At 39.2% G+C, this 20,844-nt stretch overlaps 1 protein-coding gene across 2 annotated transcripts in view; it reads right to left on the bottom strand.

The window, feature by feature from the left end:
• Positions 1 to 20,844, bottom strand: part of FBXO11 (F-box protein 11) — a 71,569-nt gene that overhangs the window by 2,173 nt on the left and 48,552 nt on the right. For both annotated transcript variants that reach the window (XM_030236495.2, XM_030236494.2), the window contains exons 8-20: positions 19,880 to 19,986; positions 19,677 to 19,788; positions 14,623 to 14,729; positions 14,400 to 14,537; positions 6,088 to 6,305; positions 5,682 to 5,767; positions 5,506 to 5,600; positions 4,329 to 4,451; positions 4,141 to 4,226; positions 3,675 to 3,751; positions 3,414 to 3,557; positions 2,393 to 2,503; positions 1,135 to 1,242 (exon numbers count right to left, since the gene is read on the bottom strand). In XM_030236495.2, the coding sequence (XP_030092355.1) occupies positions 1,135 to 1,242; positions 2,393 to 2,503; positions 3,414 to 3,557; positions 3,675 to 3,751; positions 4,141 to 4,226; positions 4,329 to 4,451; positions 5,506 to 5,600; positions 5,682 to 5,767; positions 6,088 to 6,305; positions 14,400 to 14,537; positions 14,623 to 14,729; positions 19,677 to 19,788; positions 19,880 to 19,986 (1,512 nt within the window). The remainder of the gene's footprint in view (positions 1 to 1,134; positions 1,243 to 2,392; positions 2,504 to 3,413; positions 3,558 to 3,674; positions 3,752 to 4,140; positions 4,227 to 4,328; positions 4,452 to 5,505; positions 5,601 to 5,681; positions 5,768 to 6,087; positions 6,306 to 14,399; positions 14,538 to 14,622; positions 14,730 to 19,676; positions 19,789 to 19,879; positions 19,987 to 20,844) is intronic.

The following is a 20,844-nucleotide window of genomic DNA, read 5'->3' as shown; positions in this document are numbered from 1 at the left end:
TTAAAATCCTCAATGCCCACATGCCCAGAGTGCCATGGACTCCTGAAGCAAGTAAACATTGTTCCGCTTTGCACACGTGGCACGAAATACCTGAGAGCCTGCATTTAAATACTCTGAACTTGGCTGTTAATAAATGCTTAGAGACACACAGGCCTTCCTAGCAAGTGTAAGTTTTCTGCTGAGGAGTCTGAAACCCAGTGTTTGAAAGCCTCTCATTGACCATAAGGCCTTTTACACATACCTTAGAAAAAGGAAAAGGATGGCTCTTTCCCCAGGGAAGTTTAGGAATGAAGTACTTTCCAACACAATGGAAGAGGAAATTAGGTCTGACCAGCTCCAGTACTTCACAGATGTGTCCAAGGCACAGCAAATTTGATAATTCCCTCTGTTACTCAACTACCTGATCTTCTGTCTAGTCCCGAAGTGCACCTCAAAAAGTTTTGCCCACTCCCAGCAGCATTAGAGCACTGAGTGATGTCATCAGGGAGCCAGAGCCTGTGTTTTAAGAGGCACAAATCTTCCACAGGAAAGGGTTTAACAGCTCTACATACAGCAAGTACAAAGAATTCCTGCAAAAGGAACCTTTTTCTTCTTGAATAACCTCCTTGAGCTGTCTGGCATTCAAACCATCATTCCCATCTCGTCCAAGAGGATCCTGTCTCCTACACAGGACTTCCCCATCATACAAGGGATTTTTATGTATGTGAACTGTTCATATTTTCTGAAAAAAACCTCACGTTTGGGATTGGGAATGTTCATGCTTTTAGATCCTAAAAGCCAAGGAGGCATGTTTATTTACTGGTCACTTGTTTTTGGATATGTGAGAAAAAGACTTTCCATTGTACTAAATCAGAATTGGAGTCTGAGATGGGCCAGAGATCAGGAACTGGTTCAAGAAGTGATTTTGAGACAGAAGAGCTGATCACAATTTTAATATAATAGCAAAACCTTAAGTTACCTTTGAACCCATCTGTTTGTCTAAAAATCTTAACACAGCTCAAAACCTTCAGCTGAAACTTAGCCACAACTTTGCTTCAGGTGGTATCAGCTGTGAGCCATAAAGGGTACCATAAACCCAAGAGCCAGCAGCACCAAACAAGTGACCAAACACAAGCCAGGAGGACTCAGGCTCACCTTTCATCGTGACATTGACACCAGATGCTAGAAATAAACCTCCAAAGCGGTTGTTGAAAATCTGATTGCCTTCTAATGTTGCAGTCGCATGATTTGTTATTTCAATACCTTTAGTGGGTCAGGGGAACAAAGGAGAGAAAAGAGAGTGGCAAAGTTAAATCCCTGGTGGTTGTGCATTTGTACCTTTCTCGTCATCTACAGCTTGCTTGGTTTTTTTTTTTTTTAAAGCCATCATATACTCAAGGGGGAAAAAAGGAAAATTATATAGCTACAAAACTGCACTGTAATTTGTTATAAAACTGAGGTTCAAATGCTGCTGTTGAATCCTTTCAAAGAGCTACAGCTGGCATGCATGGTCTCTGGGAGGAACAACACACTACTAATTTATCTGATAATAAAATGGTACAATGATCATGTTTATTTTCAAAGGGGATATGATTTTTGGGTGCTTAGAGCTGTCATCTTCATGTACATTTGAAAGTTCTTGAGCACATACCTTACCCTTTTTAAAATATCTTTTTAAAAAAGTTCTCAAGATGGGCACCTAAAATTCATTTCTTTAATTCTTAGCTCTTATCAGTAACCCGTGTCTTCCAAGTCATTTGTCCGGGACTGCTCTTGACAGCAACCTATCCTTCCCCCCCACCACACTGAAACAACACCTTTAGAGGCTCTTCTCAGAAAACTTGCTTCTTCTGAAAAAAAGATGGGAGAAAACTCAAGAATGCAATTTTAGTTGAAATGGAATCGAATGCAAGACGTATGAAACTGTGACGATTAAACAGTAAAATTGCAAAAAAATCACTGTTAAACATTCTTCATCTTTTGGAGAAAGAAATGCTCATTTTTACAATTTTTCAACTTTGAGGAGTGAGAAAGTTGAATTTGAGATGCAATTCAAATCTCTTTAAAATGTATATTTGCTCCATTTCCTAAGTTTTAAAGCAGTGGTAAGATATTCATACCAGCATCCAGCACATCAACTATGAATATATCCTAGACAACTTTAACAATTGCTTAAAAAATAAAATAATGAAAAGTATTTCACAAAAAATGACAAGACAGAATATGTGCCATTTCCCAACATGCTGTTAATATACCTTGACTACAATTCTGAATTTTCAAATCAGTTTTAGAATACACTAAAGGATACCCAGTCTCTTTTAAAACATCTAAATACCATGGGGTAAAGAAACTCTGAGTAAGCTTTGTGAAGAGCTCATTCCAAGCTTCCAAATTTGATTTAAACAGCACAAACCTGCAGCAAAACCATCGAATATTCGGTTTTTCCTTAGCACAGGGTGGCTATTGGTGCTGATAAGAACACCAGCTTGAGCATTTCTGAAGATATCATTCTCTTCCAGAAGACCTAGAATAGACCAACAGATGTAACATTTCAGCTTGGGAGCGTTTCCTGACCTGTAACCTTTCTGTGAAATATTTTCAAAGGATCTTATGTGTCACAATCCTGTTAGTAACTCCTTTCATTTGGAGAAGATGCACCAGTAGCACTGACATCAGTGATACCAGTTTAAAATAGTTCTCAGTGTGTAATTTTGGAAGTGTATTTTTTCAGTACACAGCACAGAATTTGTGATCATAGGCACCACTGCAGAAAACTAAGTCTTTCTGCTTTCCAAATTTTTCTTTAATTTTTCTAACACCTCTCTTTTCTTGTCTTTTAACATGAACAGACTGCCAAAAGCCAAACATTTTTTTTTTGCTATAGGACAGGATTACTTTAAAACACCGAGTTAAAATTAAAGCTCACTTAGAGCAAGTGATTATCTACAGAATATCAGAAGCTGGTATCAGGGCACACAACAGCTGGGGAATTTCAGACAGGGACCACTTCTGAATTTACAAGGGTACAAAACATTCCTTAAAGATCAGTGGGTTTTATTCCCCTGAATCTTGGACAGTCTGGCAGAACCTAAACTGCTCAGGTACATGATTTTGACTACGTGACTTGAATCCAAGACTGTGTTTCAGTCAAATGGCAAAGCTTAGAAAAACAAATGGGATAAAAGGACTGTCCTTAAGCAGCAATCTAACAGTTATCTTGGATGAGATTAATTGCCTCTCTGCCTCCCACAGATTTCAGTATTACTAATGTAATTAAGGCTAAAAAGCATTAGGGTATGTTCGCTATAACTATTTTATCACTCCAGAAGAAAAGAGCTGTGTTTCTAAAGAGCACTTTAAAAAGAACACTGCTTAAACTGAAATTTAACTCTTATCCAGAACATTCAGTGAAAAACAATAAGGGAAAAAGTTACCTCTTCCCCCATTAAATATACAGATGCCTCCATCTCTTCCATCATGGATTTTATTTCTCCTTAGTGTAGGATTACTGTCTGTTTTAATCCATACACCAGCCATTGCATTATCAAAAATTTCATTGTCTTCTATAAATCCAAGCCCTAAAATTGAAGGAAGGGTGGAAAAAAAAACATAAAATCAAAAAGTATAATAAATGGAAGATAATATAACAGCATAGAACACAAACCATTCTGGATAAACATGAAAAACAAACCTACCAGAATTATAGACAAGAATACCACCATTCTGACCACCCCAGATCTTGTTGCGTCTGATTTTGGGGTTGCTTCCAGTTCTAGAGTGAAATGTAAGCAAACAAGTAATTTAGAAGTCATTAAAAATAAATAATTTATAGTCATTTACTATATGCCAAGGCCAAACATCTGAAATATTTCTAAAGAAGTGCCCCGTGGATCTCACTGCTTAACAATCTTAGTAAAATACACTTCTTTCCAAACATGCAAACATCATTTATTTTTACAGACTTCGAGGGCCACACATTCCAGTCAATACCCAGGCTGTATTTTTGGTAACTTTCTTGTAGGTTAAAGCAGAGGGTATTCAGACATACTGGATTTCAAAAAAGTTATTTTTATAAACAACATGACAAGAACAGCTAAAAAGACACAATAGAGCACATAACAAGCTACGTCTGTTTTGGCAGAAAATCAGAATAAATGTTACCTTATCTGAACCCCTGAGTACATGTGATTATAGATGTCATTGTCTTCTAACACGCCATGTCCATTGTCATAAAAATAAACTCCAACCTAACACATCAAGAATTATATTATTAGTTCCAAAGTAATGAGGCATAAAACCACAGGACTTCCTTCTCTGTGGCCCCCTAGTAACCACAGAGCAAAACTCACTTGTTTCCCACTGTGTATTCTGTTTCTCCTCAAGACTGGAGTGCTCCCTGTTGTCACCCAGACTCCAGCCAGTGTATTGCTGTAAACTTCGTTCTCCTCAATCACACCTTGTCCTTTTTCATGCTAAATACAAGATGATTTAAAAGTTAAGAAAACCTGCTAAATACCAATACTCTTTCCTGCTGTACCCATCCCTCCCACCTCTGGCATTTTTACTGCAGTAAAGTAATTCCTTTCCATTTGAGCAGGCTTTTTCACCATTAAAAAAAAAAAAAAAAAAAGAGCATATCATGATTTTTGAATATTTGCCACGAAACAAAAAACACCCTGCATGTAAATCATTCTGTTTCAAGGCTCTGCAGTAGTATTTGTAAATGTCTGCTGGCTGTTGGTAGGAGAGGTGCCTCCCCACTGCTGTGCACTCACATGAAAACCCTGGCTCGTGGTTCTTAAACCTACACCCAGCTCTGTCCCCAAAATGGACAAAAAGCTGGCATGGCTCTGAAGGTCACCACATGTCTGGGCTCAGAGGTCAAACAACAGTTTTCTCAGTCAGGGCAAGAAGCTGTTCTGGTTAAATTTACTCAATGAAGAGATGAAGCTGCACACTTGCAGCATTAGCTGGACCTTAGGTAACCTTTGGCAGAAAGACAGATACATACTTCTGAAAATCTGGTATTGCTTAAGGGAACCTGACAGCTCTTTCAGTTCAGTTAGCAGAGCCCTTGCACACATTGGGAATTGGGCTTTATTTCCCACTTTTTCAATACAACAATTCCAATTTCTATCATCCCAAAGGCAGTAAAAAAGAAAATCTTCTCTGAGGTTACTAGTAAACACATTACACTCCAAAAGACCTGAACAGTCTTATTTTTTAAATGATGACATACTACTATAAAAACTAAGTCTTTTCAAAAAGCTTTCAACCATACAACGATAAAATTGTGTAATCTATCCCATTTAAAATATTTTACTCTGTAATAAGAATAGTTTAGTGGTATTTATAAAAACCTCAGTCTTTTAAATAGCAGCACCAGCTTCAGTCACTTAGCAAGAACCTGGTTTCTAACATAAGAAGCTCAAGCATTGTAAGCACAAACACTTCACAGAGGGTACTTTCCCCCTTTACATTTCTAAAACAGAACACAAGGCTGTGCCTGTCCTAGGCTGCACTTACTACATAAATTCCTCCATGTTGACCATCATGAATCTTGTTGTGTCGAACAATGGGACAGCTGTTTGTTCGAATCTGTATTCCTGCTAATGCATTACCTGCCAACAAAAGTGGTATTTAATACAACTTACACATTCATTTTTCTCAGAAATCAATATGCAACAAGAAAATCAGCTTACCATAAATGTCATTTCCTTCAATAAGGCCTCTTCCATCACCAAAGATATAAACACCACCTTGATTCCCATTAAAAATTGCATTCCCCCTAAGAAAAAAAAAAAATCAACATTATGAAGTTATTCTTATACATTGCACAATACTACATCTGTATGGAGTGGCCAGGAATGTATCCCATTCAGATTTAAAATAAAGAACTTATGTTCTGTTGCTTTGAGAAAGACCTACCTCTAAGTGCACACACAAATTAAAAATGCAGTTCAACTGAACACAGACAGAAATTTCATTTCTACAGATACAGGAATATTTACAGCTCCCCATAATTAAATAAATTAAAGTGCACTTATCCCATCCCTATCAAATCTCTTCTTCTTCTACATAGTGAAATAATAATGAGGAAAACAATACCTTATTGTTGGGTCACTGTTTGAGGTAATCCAAACACCTGCAAAGTTGTTTGCATAGATTTTGTTCTCTATGAATTGTCCTCTTCCTTTTTCATGCACATAGATTCCTCCAGTCTGGCCATGATGGATTTCACACCTCACCACTGTTGGGTTGGCATATGCTTTCACTTCAAAGCCTGCTATCCTGTTTCTATGGATGTTGCAGCTTTCAAAATAACCCTTAAGACATAAAACATGCAGTTTCCTGTAAAAGTCCTTTTTAAAATGAAAGTTATTCCCTCCTCTTCCCCCCCTTTAAATTCAATCCTTATTTAAAAGGAAACAGTACCAAAATTGACAACATGTAAGTACTTCTATAGCTAATTAAAACAACTACTGACACTATATAATTTCATTTTTCCAAAAATAAAATACTGTTTCAAAGACACTGTGTTTGCACTGCTATTTATGACTACTCATGGAATACCAAGAAAAAATGGCAACTCTAGATATAGAACATTGAATACGACTCAGTATCAGGTTTCCTCAGCAGCTACAAGGATCAGACTCCTTTCAAAGGCCATAAAGCCCACAGGCCCAACACAGAAAGGACAGTGCTATGGAGAAAACTACCTGCTTGTTTTCAGACTAGGAACTATATACACTTTGCAAATACATGGTTTCTTTAGGAAGAAGTGTGCTAAATTTCTTTGAAACAAATGATCAAAATAAATAATAAGAATGTGGAAATTCATTAATTTTTCCAGGGTTGGACTGGTCTGAGTGGCCAAGTGGTAAAATTTTTTCCTTTTTGCCTTTTTTAAAATGATGTTACACTGAGACACTGACAGTAGCAGCAGACCTACAACACAACTGTATTCAAACAAGAACATTATAAACAGTATTGTTGTGGGCAGGGGAAAAAATGCCACTGCACAAAGCCATGCCAGGCATTCTCCTTCCCTGCCAACCATGGAGCAGCACCATGAACTGGCCCACCTGAAAATTCATCTGGCAAAATAATTGTTTCCTGGATGACAATTTCTCCAATTCTACCTCCAGGGCCTTGCTAAGTAACTCTGTCGGCCCTGTCACAACATTTTCCTGATGTGGTCCTGGAACATTTTAATATTCAAATTCTACCTATTCTTAAGGTGAACTTCAATGGTACTTCATGCCCATTATGCCCAACCAGAAGAATAGAAACTAAACTGAAAGATAGGAAGCATTTCTTATTGGAGATGGTAGACAACCACCAAGTGATGTGCTGTAATTTGTGGATGGCTTAGATGCAAGTTCCTGAAAGCTCTGACCCAAGACTGTCTCCAGCAGCACCATTTTTCCTGTAGCCACCTAAGTTAGTTATTTAGACCTGCTCAGCATGAGACTTGTTATACTTGAGCACTAAAAAAACCAACCAAACAACAAACAAACAAATCCCAAAACCAAACCAATAAAAAAACCAAAACCAAAACAAACAAAACCCCCACACACAATTCCTGCTACTGCTCAGAGTAACTGGACTCCATGCTCACATGATCTACTACCAGGAATGCCTCAGGCCTGGAGTTTCTACTACGTATCACGTGGAATTACTCAATTTACTGCCAGCCCAGGCAGTCAGCACCCTGTTACACTGTGCTGTGAATTGCTATGGGACTCCAACAAACAATGACTACAAAAAAAATCAGAAATTTATCCAGCTTAACGAGGAAATCAAGGCAGCATGCTCTTCTCCCTGCTCTGAGGATTGCAGTCAGGAAAGGCAGTGCATTGATTAAAGATTCTCCAAAAGAGTGCTGCCCATGTGTACAGCTTGGCTCCTCAGATTCCTCTGGGTAACAAATGAAGTCAAATGGAAGATGCTTACATTCTGTAGATATTCAGAGCAGAGTATTTTTTTTCAAGAACTTTGAAGAAATTCAATCCTTAGTGAGTCAAGATGGTTTCAGAGTTCTTAAGGAAGTGACACACTAGCAGACAGGGGAATCAAAAGATCTCCTCAGAAATACGCCTTCATGCCAATAGGCAGTCTTTAGACTTCTTATCCTGAAAGGAATCACTTTTTTCCCCCTAATTTTCACTTAAAATGAAGCTCTCAGAGAAACTTACCTAAAATGACAATTTGGTATATAAAGGCAAGCCTGATTCTCCTGATGGAATACACAATTTCAATTAAAATATTACTAAACATGGTCTGACATATTTTTAATTAGTTCACACATTATTCTCCCTCTGAGTGCCAAATGTTTTTGACCACAGCACCGTGATGAAAGAAGAGGGGTGTTTCAGGTGTGTTTCATCACAGTCATTCTGGATCCCAGGTAGAAGCTGCAAACAAACAGAGCCTTTCTCATGTGGCCTGCAGGATCTCCATAAGCTTCAGCAAGCACCAGTATTTAACTTGAAAAATGTTGGACTGCTGATTCAGAAGAAAGTGGGAATTTGCTGTAAGACTCTGTGAAGGAAATGCTCCTTTAAAGAGGGTGGAATGAAACAAAATAAATCTGTATCTCAGATTCCTTTATAAGCTTAACTAATGGGTTGGGAAGTCAAGGCTTTCTGCTGAGTAAGACCCCGTTACATTCAATATCCATGAAGTGAAACTGCATTAAAGAGCCCAGTCTTAATCAAAGTCAGCTTAAGCTGAAGGGCTGGCTTTGAGTTGATACAGTTAAACCCAGTGGGTTTCTGCATCTGTTGAGACTAAGTTTGACCATCACCTGTGTGCATCACTGTTAAACTCCAGTCAACTAGACCAACAGAGCTGCTGTTTGCCAGAAACACATGCATTTCCACCATTCTGAGCAAGCACCTCATCCCAGACTTCCTATGACATTCTCTGTTGATACCAACAACTTTTTTGGCCCAAATTCACCCCCTAAAAAGGGCTAATACTGACTTCAGTCTTTAAGGTGCCCCCAGCAATCCCTGTTATCTTTTCAGCCACACCCATTCAAAAGGCATTACTGTGCCTTTGAACTCCAGCCTCTCAAAGAGGCCTGGTGATGAACTTGTGGATACCAAAAAAATCACATATGGCTTCAGGTCAGAGTTTTTCTTTGGAACGTTAGGGAGCATTTTTTAAAAATGGAAACTGTGTTTCCAAGTATGGAGTTCCATGACCTATTATCCACAGGGTCCAGCAACACTGCAAACAGAAAGCTTACTGCCACCTCCAGTCCAACTAGGTACCACCATCAGACACAGCTGCTCCTCTCAGCACCCTTGAGCTGCCCAACCCTTATCCTCTGTCCAGTTGTTTCCTTAGCAATCCTGGCACTGTCTGGTGCTGTGCCCTCCAGGTTCTTCTTCCATTAGCTGTTGAATTATAACCAGAAACCCCCACAAAGCCCAAGTCAAACACCCAGCACACTTGAAAACCATTCTTTGAAGGAAGTGGAGGCAATATAAGGGTTGTAGTCCCTCTGTGCAGACTTCCTGAGGAAGCGGAAGCACCAGACAGTGCTAGGATTGCTAAGGAAAAGAGGCCCCTGTGATTAATAAGAAGGAATAGAGGATGCATGTGGAAAAAGTATTACAATCTTACAAAAAACTACCAAGTAGCTTTCTGCTTGAAAATCTTAAATATTAAAAAGCAGCTCTGTACATCAAATTTATTTACAATCCCAGGCAGAGCATTAGCTGTGGACACAAAATGACAACTACACTACAGTATGTGTGGGCAAGAACACCGCTGCAGCCTGCTAAGATCTGAGCAGGTGAAGGAATCAGAGACAAACACCACAGCAATGATAATGCTGATATTCCCACCTGGCACACACTGCACAGAAAAAGATGTGATCACAAAGATGGGATCCTGCACAGCTGGAAAAACTCTGAAGCCTTTTTACATCAAGACTAATTCAGTGATTGAACTTGGATGCTTTTTTCTTTCTGCATGTTGTCCAGTCTAACAAACATGGCTCTGAAATGCTTTAGAGTTAAAACTTTCAACTGATGAGATTTTGTTGCTGCTTTTCTTCTCAGAGGATTTCTAAGAATCCCTTTATTTCTAAAAGGACTTTTTTTTTCCTTCTCTGTCTCGAAGATTACAACATTATGGAAACAGAGGCATTTAGAATAACTGTTTGAACAACACATGCATTACAAGAAAAGAGATATAATTGTGTAAGAGTTAACACTTCCTAAATATTTATTGACTCAGATATTCCCAATAGAGCAGGGAAAAGAAGAAAAAAAGAAAAAACAGGAAACCAATATAGAAAAAGAATAACTGCCTATGCTTATAAAATTTGCCTTCCAAACCCTGGAAGGGTCCTTATTTGAGAGTTAGTGCATTTTATGAAAATTCAAATGCAACATAAAGAAAAACACATCCAAGATGCAAAACAAACCCTTTATTTTTATGCACAGCAAAAGGCAGTTAAGTTTTTAATGCAGCCTGTATAGAATCTAGCATATGCTTAATTTTTTTTTTTTTTACTTTATATACACATTTCTTTAAAGTGATCTGATTTGTAGTATTTAGAAGACAGAGAAGTAAACTAGGCATGATCACCCAACTTAGACACATACTGCTACACTTTTATTTCATCAGGAAAAAACCCTCCAAGCTTCTCATTTAGAAGCAATGAAAATGAAAATTGTTTTGCCTAGAGCTCAGCTTTAAACTGTAAAAATTAGGCTTATTCTTACATTAAATTGGAACTTCTCCATTGTGTGCATACAACTACAAAATACAATTTATGACAGATGCCTGGTAACTCATCTCAGGTACCTGAGAGGTCAGGGTAAGGCACCCAGGGCTGTCAATGCCACACTGCATTTTTAATGCCAGCTTGTTATGTGTTTGTCACAGCACTAAGGCAAACGTCAGGATATTGCCAGTTTAGAAATAAGAGGTTAAGTTTCTACAAGTATCAAAACACAAAGAACAATTCGAAAACATGAAACTGAAAAACAAAGCACTCTTGAACCTTTTGGAGACAGCACTCCAGCACAGAAACCCACGGGAAAAGAATGTGTAGGGTAGCAATTCAGCACTGGAATGCACTTATCCCACTTCACAGGCACAAGCAAAAAATCCCCAAAAATTACAGAAAGTAACAGAAGTGAGAAAAGCAAAAATACAAAATCCATTAATTTGTTACAAATATAGGATTTGTATCTGAAGCATACCATGTCACTTTGTCACTTAAGGAGCATATAAACATTGCCAATGATGTCATTTGATTGACTCCATCACTAGACATGATGCAAAAGCAGAAGATACTGCCAAAGCAGAGTTTGGGGGGAGGGGGGACGACTGAATCTTTCAAAGGAGTTTATGACAATGAAATGTTTCAATAATATTTGCAGCTGAGATAAATACTATTCACACATTCTCTTTAATGTGCTACTGTTTCCCTTAAACAAAAGGGAAACATTTATTTCTATTCCATTTTGCTTGTGATGCCACACTGATCACAGCTCTGAAACAGGTATTTCATTGGTAAGAATAAAGATCAAATGCACTTTTATTTAAAATTAACCAAGTGAATTCAGCCTGGCTTTTAATTTTTTTAATATTTCAGTATTCATATGTTTAATATTTATACTTCAGTACTCAAACAAGAAGCAGCTCCTACCCAGACTTTCCAATTAACCCTCAAGCCTACACACAGACACCCCCCCTGCAGGAGATGCTGAAGCACTTTCCTTTACCAGTTTTCCTATAGCTGAAATCACTTCATTCCATGTTTCTAAGCCTGTTTAAGTCTTGAAGGGATGTATGTACCCACTGAAGTGGATGAGAAGTGCTTGTACAGTATGTTAAACACAGCTCAATGCAGTCCAAACAATGAGATAATATAAACCAAAGACATCTGCCACCACTCTCTGCAAACCAGCCAAACAACATCATCCCTAGAGGACAGAAAATGATATAAAGCCATCTATCAGAAGAGGGCTGCCAGCAGGGCACTCTCAGCTGCTGCAATCTTGACCAACACAGAACAAATACAGTCCTTAGGATGTAACTTTTAGATTGGAGAAGAGGCACCTACCAGCAGAATCCCAACATGTGGGGTGTTTCACCTCCACTGGCAAGATTTTATGCTGGCAACAAAAGCAGCAGCCCTGTGACCTGTTTGCCTTCTATTGGAACCAGAAAACCACCAATCCAACAGCTACAACTAGCACTGCCTCAATCCTTTATCTATGCCCCTCAGCAAGCTGGGCAAAGAGAAAGACCTCACTAGGTTGTACCCACAGTGCATTTCCTGTTAATGCTATTTACACTCTGCCAACTCTCATCAAAAATCTGAGTAGGTCTGGATTAGAACTTGCTGAGGGTGCACTTGATCCCACTGTCTGTATGACACCACTGATGAATGGTACGGGTCCCAGTACAGACCACAGAGGGACATGATTTAGCCACTGGCACCTACCCTCTGGATGCAACTATGCAAACAATTCCTCATCCACTAAACAGTCTATCCATCAAATCCACATCTTTACCACTTAGGAAGAAGGATGTTGTAGGGGAATACCTGGGGAGGTGGTGGAGTCACCATCCCTGGATGTGCTTAAAAAAAGACTGCTTGTGGCACTGGGTGCCATGATGTACTGCCATGGTTTAGCTGAGGGGTTAGGGCATGGGCTGGAATCAATGATCTTCAAGATTTCTTCAACCTGGTCATTCTGTGAACTCTTTGCATATGTCGAGGCCCTACAGAAGTCCACATAAATGACATCCACAGCCCTTCCTTTCCTCACTGAGGCTGGTCAGGCAGGACGTGTCCTTGGTGAAGTCCTGTCACCTCACCAGTGTTGAAACACCCCAGTCACCTCCCTGTCCTCTAAGAGCCTTAGCACAGCTTCCAGGAGGAGCTGCTCCATGATCTTCCCAGGCACAGAGGAGAGGCTGACAGGTCACTCCCTGCCAGGGTCCTCCTTTCTGCCCTTTATTGAAAATGGGTGCAATGTTTGCCTCTTCCCACTCACCAGGGACTTCACCTGACTGCCAGGACTTTTCCCATGTCATGGAGAATGGCTTGGACCCTACATCAGCCAACTCCCTCAGAACTCTGGGATGCATCTCACTGGGTTCCAGAGACTTTTGTACATTCAGGTTCCTCATGCAGTCACAAATGTGAGCTCCTCTTACAGTGGGAGTGACTTTGCTCCTACTGTCCCTGCACTGAGGTCCACTCAATAAAGAGGTGTGAGAAGACTGCCAGTAGGCAAAATGTTGAGTACATCAACCTTCTCCTCATCTCTTGTCACTGCTGTTACTCATGGGGGGGTGGGGGTGATGTGCTTTTCTCCTGCCATTCCTTTTCTGAAAGATACCTGTGGGAACCTTCCCTGTCATTCCTTGCATGCCTTGCCAGGTTCAGCTCCATCCATGCCCTGGCCTTCTGACCCCATCCCTAACAACTGGACAGTGTCTCTGGACTCTTCCCAGGTCACCAGTCCCTGCTTCCACTGCCTGTGCATTTCCTTCTTGCCCTTTAGTCTCAACCCAGCAGGTCTCTTGCCTTCCTTTCCTGATTCCTTACACCCAAGGATCAAGAGCTTTTGCACCCTATGGAAAGCATCCTTAGAGATCTGCCATTTTAAGAGTGACTAAAAGAAAACTGCTTGTTTTGCCAGCTGGGCATGGGGAATTGGGACTTTGTCATTCAAGCAGGAAAAACAATGATTTGGCACTCTGGAAGACATGCAGAATATTTTTCTAAAACAAGTCAGCAATCATCTTTTATTTCAGAGACAAAAATCTCTTCTATTTCAAGGGCTATGAATGCCATTTCTCACTACTGTGCATGTACTTGGAAGTGATGAGCTTCACCCCACACAAATAAACATTTATGAAAGAAGGCCTGAACTCTGATATGAAATTCTGTGTTAAAATTCCACAACTAATTCCCTGCTATAAAAGTCCTCTTCCCAGAGAAGGTGTACATACCTTATTTCAGAGTTTTAACATTAAAATAAGGCTAAGTCTTCACAAAGCATTTTTTTCATTTCTAAATCATACAGCACCTTATTTTTGTTCTTTTTCGAAGGGAAAAGAATGAAGTATAAATGTAAGCCCACCGTTTACATCCTGTTTCAAGAGGTATTTTGTCACTGGAACATAATACAATGTAACAGGCTGCCAATCAACTGCAAAAGCTTGCTTAAATCTCTTTCAGCTAAAATTGTCTTTCAAGTGAAGTCTCCCACTTAACGGCAAGAGAACAAGAGTAGGCATATTTTGAACTATCTGTTCATGACTAAATGCACTTCAAAAAGGAAAAAAACATTTCTCCAATAACAGGCAAAAATGGAAGCTTTCAGTTCTACACCATGAGTATTTTTTTCTTCAAAAGAAAACATATAGGTTACCATTCCGTGGTCAAAAGTGAAAACGCCAACGTCGCGTCCGTGGTGAATGTGATTCCGTCTGATAATGGGATTCCCGTGGTTTTTAACCCAAATCCCTGCTAATGCATTATTGGAGATCTCATTGTCCTCATATATTCCCTGGGAAAGAAAAATGTAAATTAAGACGGGACTCCAGAACAGTAAACAACTTTATCAAAGTAAAGAAATGAATGTGGAAAATTACCTGTGCATGGTCTGTAATATAGAGTCCAACATTTTCACAGTCGCTGATGTTACAGTGTTTAATAGTAGGACAAGCTCCCTGGCCACTAACACATACTGCAGAGCCAACTGGAAGAAAACAGTACAGTTACCATAGCTTCAAAGCACAGTGTATTTATAAATAGTCTGGCAGAGCAAGAAAAGTTAGTGTGAGGTGATATTTTAAAAAGATTTGGTGTTCACAGAGCCAAAGCATTGAAAGCCACTGGCAGAAAAACACTAATGTCATCATTTTGCAGATGCAAAAACCACGGTAGGAGTCACTTTAAAATCATCCTGCCAAGGTTAAAGAGCTGCCAGGATAATGGTTTATATAATAATTAATGCTTATGAAAGTCCTCACTCATTTATTTGCCTGTGTTAGGCCCACTGTATACGGACTGTTCACAGCAGAGCACAACAGAAATCTAACAAAATTCTCTGCTAATTACTGCCTTGTTGTGCTTCCCTTTAAATTTTCACAACTCAGTACATCAAAGCGGCCAAAGAATAATTTTGTAGCATACAAAGACACACTGTCTACCCAATACTCAGCAGGACACAGACACACAACCCCGAGTACAGAATAAACATCAGAAACCAACAGGTCTCTCCCCAGCTGAATTACAAAACTCCTTGAATGATTTCAGCTACCATACCATAACCCCAAAAACACATATTTTCCAGGAAACTAGGACTCAAACTGCTCAACACTTCTGCATACCAGCTCAATTCCCTGAACTCCATGAAGTGTGACAACATAAAATTCTGCAGGCACTAAAATTAACAGTGATTTCTGAAAGGTAAAAGCTCATCTCAGGGAACCTGGCCTACGTAACACACGTTCCCCACAATTAAACACCACGACATAAGCAAGCCGGTACCTGCTCTATTAGTCAGTTTTCATATATCCTTCTAGCAAAGCACCACAAAGAGTATGCTTAAATAATGCACAGACTCATTTACAGAGAGCTTATTCTTTTTTAATTCCTAAAGAAATTATTTTGATTGTCTAGTCTGACCTTATGAATAATACAGGCAATACTAATTCCCTGAATTAAGTCCTGCTTCAATTCTAGTAGCAGGAACTTCAGCACATATCTTGTAGAAACATATTTAAATTTTGATAACTTTGACTTCCAGCAACTGAGAAACTAGAATAAAGCTTGTCAGCTGGCTACAGGGCTGTTGTCCTTTTAATTTACACTTTAATTGCTCATCTGAACTCCTCCAGCTTTGGCATCCAGTTCTCTTTATACCAGCGTATGCCGCACCCAATGCACACATGCATTCAGTGCAAGCAATTTGCTCCTTCAGCCTTCTCCTTGATAAAGTAACAAATTACAGTCACTACAACCAAAGTTTTCTGCTTTACCTTATATGACTTTTCATTGAACAGTTTCTAAATTTTCCAACATGTTGCTATGGACACCAGAAAGGAGCACTTTATTCTGAAGCAGGACTAATCAGAGGCATTTACAGAGTCTCTCTACTTCTCCTTGGTGTTCCCACAGGTCTAACTAAAGATCGCATCAGTTCTTTTGGCCACTTGACTACATCAGGGCTCACATTCTGCAGTTTATCCACAGTGACTCTTTAAGCTTTTCTCAGCTTGCCAGGAGAGGGGTTTAGCACTTAGAAATAGGAATAAAAGCAAGTTGTGTGTGTGTAACTCCGCACTTTGTCAGCCTAATGTGAGTGGTATTTGACAGTCCACCTACCAGGAAGGTCAAAGCAACCCATCCCCCTAGTTATTTTTAAGACTGTAGTTATATTACATTCATATAATACTCTAAAGGAAAGTCTACAGGTCTCATTGATATGGATTTTATTTCTTCTCTTCGTCAAGAAGTCACCTTTGAAATAACCACCAAAAAAAAAAAAAAGCTATTACAGTTACCCTGAAAGATATTTTTCATCTATTTGGTGTAGACTCTGGGCATTCTGTAGAACTCTAATATTTTAAGGCACTATGTGTTGATGTCAAACACTTCAAAGGATCTGTGTAATTATACTGAGACTGCTGCCTTCTTTTGGTCAGAGAAAGTAATCAAAAATGCCAATGGTGCGATGCAACCATTATAACTTTGTGTAAATACACACAAATTTGATTCATCATAAATTTTAAATTCTTTATTGACCAAACCCCTGCATTTATACCTCATCATTTTACCCAGGATCAACAGGCAGTACTCCTGCCATACTTCATCCTGGGTAGTCTCTCCCCTCCTACCTCCCTCTGGGACAAAGACCATCTCATCGAGCTTTCAAGTTACCACTGATACACAATAGGAAGCCAGAGAATTTCTTGGCCAGTTCTTTCTAAACCCCTGCATGATTTCAGAATGTCTGTTTTCACAGCTATTTAACCTCATCCACAGTTACTGTCAAGAGTGGAACATGTTTCATTATCCCTCCAGGGGATGAGGGCATTTATCATTCCTGCCTATTCTCATTAAATATGGAACAAAAATTACACAACACTTTGCCATTCAAATTTTTCCATTCTATGATGGATCAGCATCACTGCTAAAACTCCCTTTGTTCCCCAAATTAAGACAGAAGCACTGTCTCTTCTAGACAGATGCTGCATCTTGTCTTGTTTATCAAGTTCTTTGTGGCAGTAAAGTGGTGTGTTTTTATTTTAGAGGGAGTCCCCACAGTTTCCTTCAATTGCTAATTTCATATTTGTATTAACTGTTAATAACTTATTCTTTCTTGCATTTCATAACTGCTTTCACTCCCCTTCCTCCATCTCTTTCTGAGAGTGAGGAGCTATGGATTTTTGGAACCTGGTGTGATGTTCCAAAAGCATACCTCTATCACATTTTGCTTATTTAAATGAAAGCAATCTTTATTCTGACTCACTTCACTGGACTTGAGTATTGATTGTGTGAAATGGGTCCTTTTGGAGTCCAAAGCACATGTAGTACTGGTTTAAGCTTTATTTTGTTTACTCAGAATAAATGATTGCACACACTTCAGCAATATTAAAGTTTTTGAAAAAAGGAACATAGCAATCCACTACTACTTTTATTCATCGAGGTGAGGGCTAACAGATTTCTTCCACAATGTATGCAACAGAACCTCTAGACTCAGGATCTTGCCATTTAAACTTTATTTGAAAATATTTCAAAAGATGCTTGGGACTGGCAGCAGGAACCTCCAGCTTAACGCATTTGCACTTACATAGCTCCCATCTTTACATATGACGCACATTAAGAACTTTACATATGACATAATGTAGAAATATGCTTTAATGCAACTTGGAGATCTACAGCAAGGACATGAAACGTGCTAGGAAAGAGGTTTTGAATGCTTATGGATCAATACTTCAGAGATGTCAATTATCTGGAAATAGTAAATGCCTTTTCTGGCAGACTGCCATTCTTTCTCCCTTTTTACACAAACTCAGTACTTCCTGAGTAGGTAACAGCAAGGCTTGGTAGGATTAAAACGCCAGTAAAACTTGATAATTGATAAGTGATGATAGTATAGCCTACACACAGCCTCCAAAACTGAACAGAATTTCAGAGAGAAGAATTTAATTTTGGAGAAGAGAATCAACAATTCAATACAGTAAACTTTCAGAAATCCAGAGTTTTGAAGGGAGCAAAACTTCAAAATTATCATAAATATAAAGTGGTCATGAAAAAAATAATCTAAACTTAATTTTCATAAGCAACTTTCACAAAATATCAGGATCTAGTAGCTGATCTATAAGCATGTTTTCATCTGAAATCATGCAGCTCTTCAAACTACTTTAATATTCAGGCTGAATGTGTTCTTATCTAATTCCACTCACTGGTTGTCAGGGTCCCCAGTACTGGTATATGCTAAGTTCTAGGACACCTTTTCTCTGTATATTTCAATCTCCTAATGTTAGCATTAACACTGGGGTAACTGGGAAACTCTGAGCAGCTCACTGTCCTTTGCTCCTCTTCTGTCATTTTTAACACCTCCAAGTATTCACTGATGTGTCTCCAATAAAAGAGATGGTGATGCAAAGCACAGAGCTGCAAAGCAGAGAACTGTCTTGACCAAGCGCAGTGGTTTATAGCCCAAAACCTTCAAGAAAGCTCATCTTCCTCTAGAAGGCCCACACCAGGAATCCTTCCACCGTTCTCATCATGGTTCACTGCAGTATTCTTCACAGGCAGTACCAGAAAAATGCAGTTTTTATATCTAGTTGGAAGAACTCTTTTCTTTTCCCTTGCCTTTATGTTGAGCTGAGCAACCTCCATGCACAGCCTGCTGCACAGATCCATTCCCTCTCCCTAGCTGACCTTGGGGAACTTCACATGGCCATTTCCACATGAGGACTCAATATCTTAATTGTCATGGACCTCTTCTTTCTGACACTCCAACTCCACTCCATCTGGCTGTGTTCAGAGATGTTCAACTTACCATATCTTGTGTCCAATGATTACAAACTGTCACGTCTTCCTGTTGGTGACTAAACTGCCATCCAGCTCCTCACTTCCAGACACTGACTCCTCCTTTCCTCAACCTAGACTGATTTTTCCCAGATCAGGTGGTACAAATTCCTCATTGTCTCTGATGGTAAAATGAGTCTTTCAACACTTCTGCCTGTAGAGCTACTACTCATCCTCTGAACAAGTCAAATCATTCCACTCAGAGTGAGCTGAGCTTAGCAGTTACATCTTGTGACTGTTTAATGCCATTGACCCCAATACTGAACATCAGAACAAACCCAATGAACAACTCCCATGTGTAACCCTTTCAAATGCCCCATCCTGCCCACTACAACTATACACCAAACCCAGGTATGTTTATTTAACTGTCACTTCTCAATTTCAAACCAACTGTCCAACAAGTCCAAACAATTCAAACAGAAAACCAAGTACACGTTATCACAGAGGTTTTGGACACAAAGAAGTCACTCTAATAGTGATGCTCCAAGGCAATTAAGGCTTGCAGACCTGTATTGAATACCTGCATCAAAAAATAAAGATAGGCCAATTGTAATCATACTCAATTTGTTGTGTTTCTTCAAACAATAAAAAGCCCACTAACCTGTACAAGTACTTCGGATAATACAGTGATCTATAATTGGACTGCAGTTCACGGTAATCTCTAAGCAGTGGTGTGCATTGTGGTGCTGAGCAGATTTGTCATCAGGGTTGAACTGAAAAGGAAGAAAACAGGAATGTGGTATTTAACTGCTCAGACATTAAAATGAGTTTTTTAGAAGATCTGCTTACAGGTGAGATTCTTACCCTGATTGTCATATATCCAACATAGGCATCTTCAGAACCCTCCATAAAAACGAAGGTGGAATCTCTAGTGTTTTCTATTATAACTTTATCTGCTACTTTTCCAGGTGCTGCAAAGAGAACAATTAAAAAGTCTTAGTTTGTGCTGCTGAAAAAAAATCCTCAAAATATTTACAGAATTCTGTTTGAAGCAACAGAAGAAAATTACCACTATTGCTGGCACATAAACAATCCTCCTGTCAAAAGGATCTTAATAAAGGAAGTTTCAAAGACAATGAAGAAACTAGTCTTTAACTAAGACAATGTGGCACCAATTCAGTAATATCTAGTACTATGAGAAAAACCTCCTCTGTTACAGAGCTACTTTTTGACTACTACTTACAATGAACAGCTTAGACATGTGTACCAATCTAGAGGCAGTTTAACTCTGCTCCAAGTATGATTTCTTCTGCTATTCCAAACCCTTTTATTAATGCTAAAAACATACATTCCATCACTAACATGATCCACTATTTACTAATCTACTCATGACCTACAAGTGACCTCCCCACACTTCTCAAATGCAGGATTCAGAGTTTTGAATTTATATCCTCATTATTCTTTCTGAAAAATAAAAAAAAAACAACTTATTGAATTAGACTGAACTATACTACTGGCAGCATGTACAAAAGGTAATGAAGTGGTTCACTTGCAAAATGCTATAATGTGTCATTTGATTTCCTGTGTTACCAGTGAGGCTCTGCTCGATTCTTTACCCTTAATCCGAAGGCAGGTGATGTTTATGTTGGGATGGCACAAGCCAGCAGAGGGAGCACCAGTTAACCTCAGCCACTCACAGGAATAAATTCAATGATGCTCATTCACAAGCAAGATCGTTTATCTGATTCAAACCTGCACATTAAACATGCCAGCCAGAAGCAGCCCTCCCTCAACACACCAAATATAAAGGTGGAAGTTTCACACACTAT

This window comes from Serinus canaria, chromosome 3 (assembly GCF_022539315.1).
Source record: "Serinus canaria isolate serCan28SL12 chromosome 3, serCan2020, whole genome shotgun sequence".
Classification (NCBI taxonomy): Eukaryota; Metazoa; Chordata; class Aves; order Passeriformes; family Fringillidae; genus Serinus; species Serinus canaria.
This window is presented reverse-complemented; position numbering and strand designations above follow the sequence as displayed.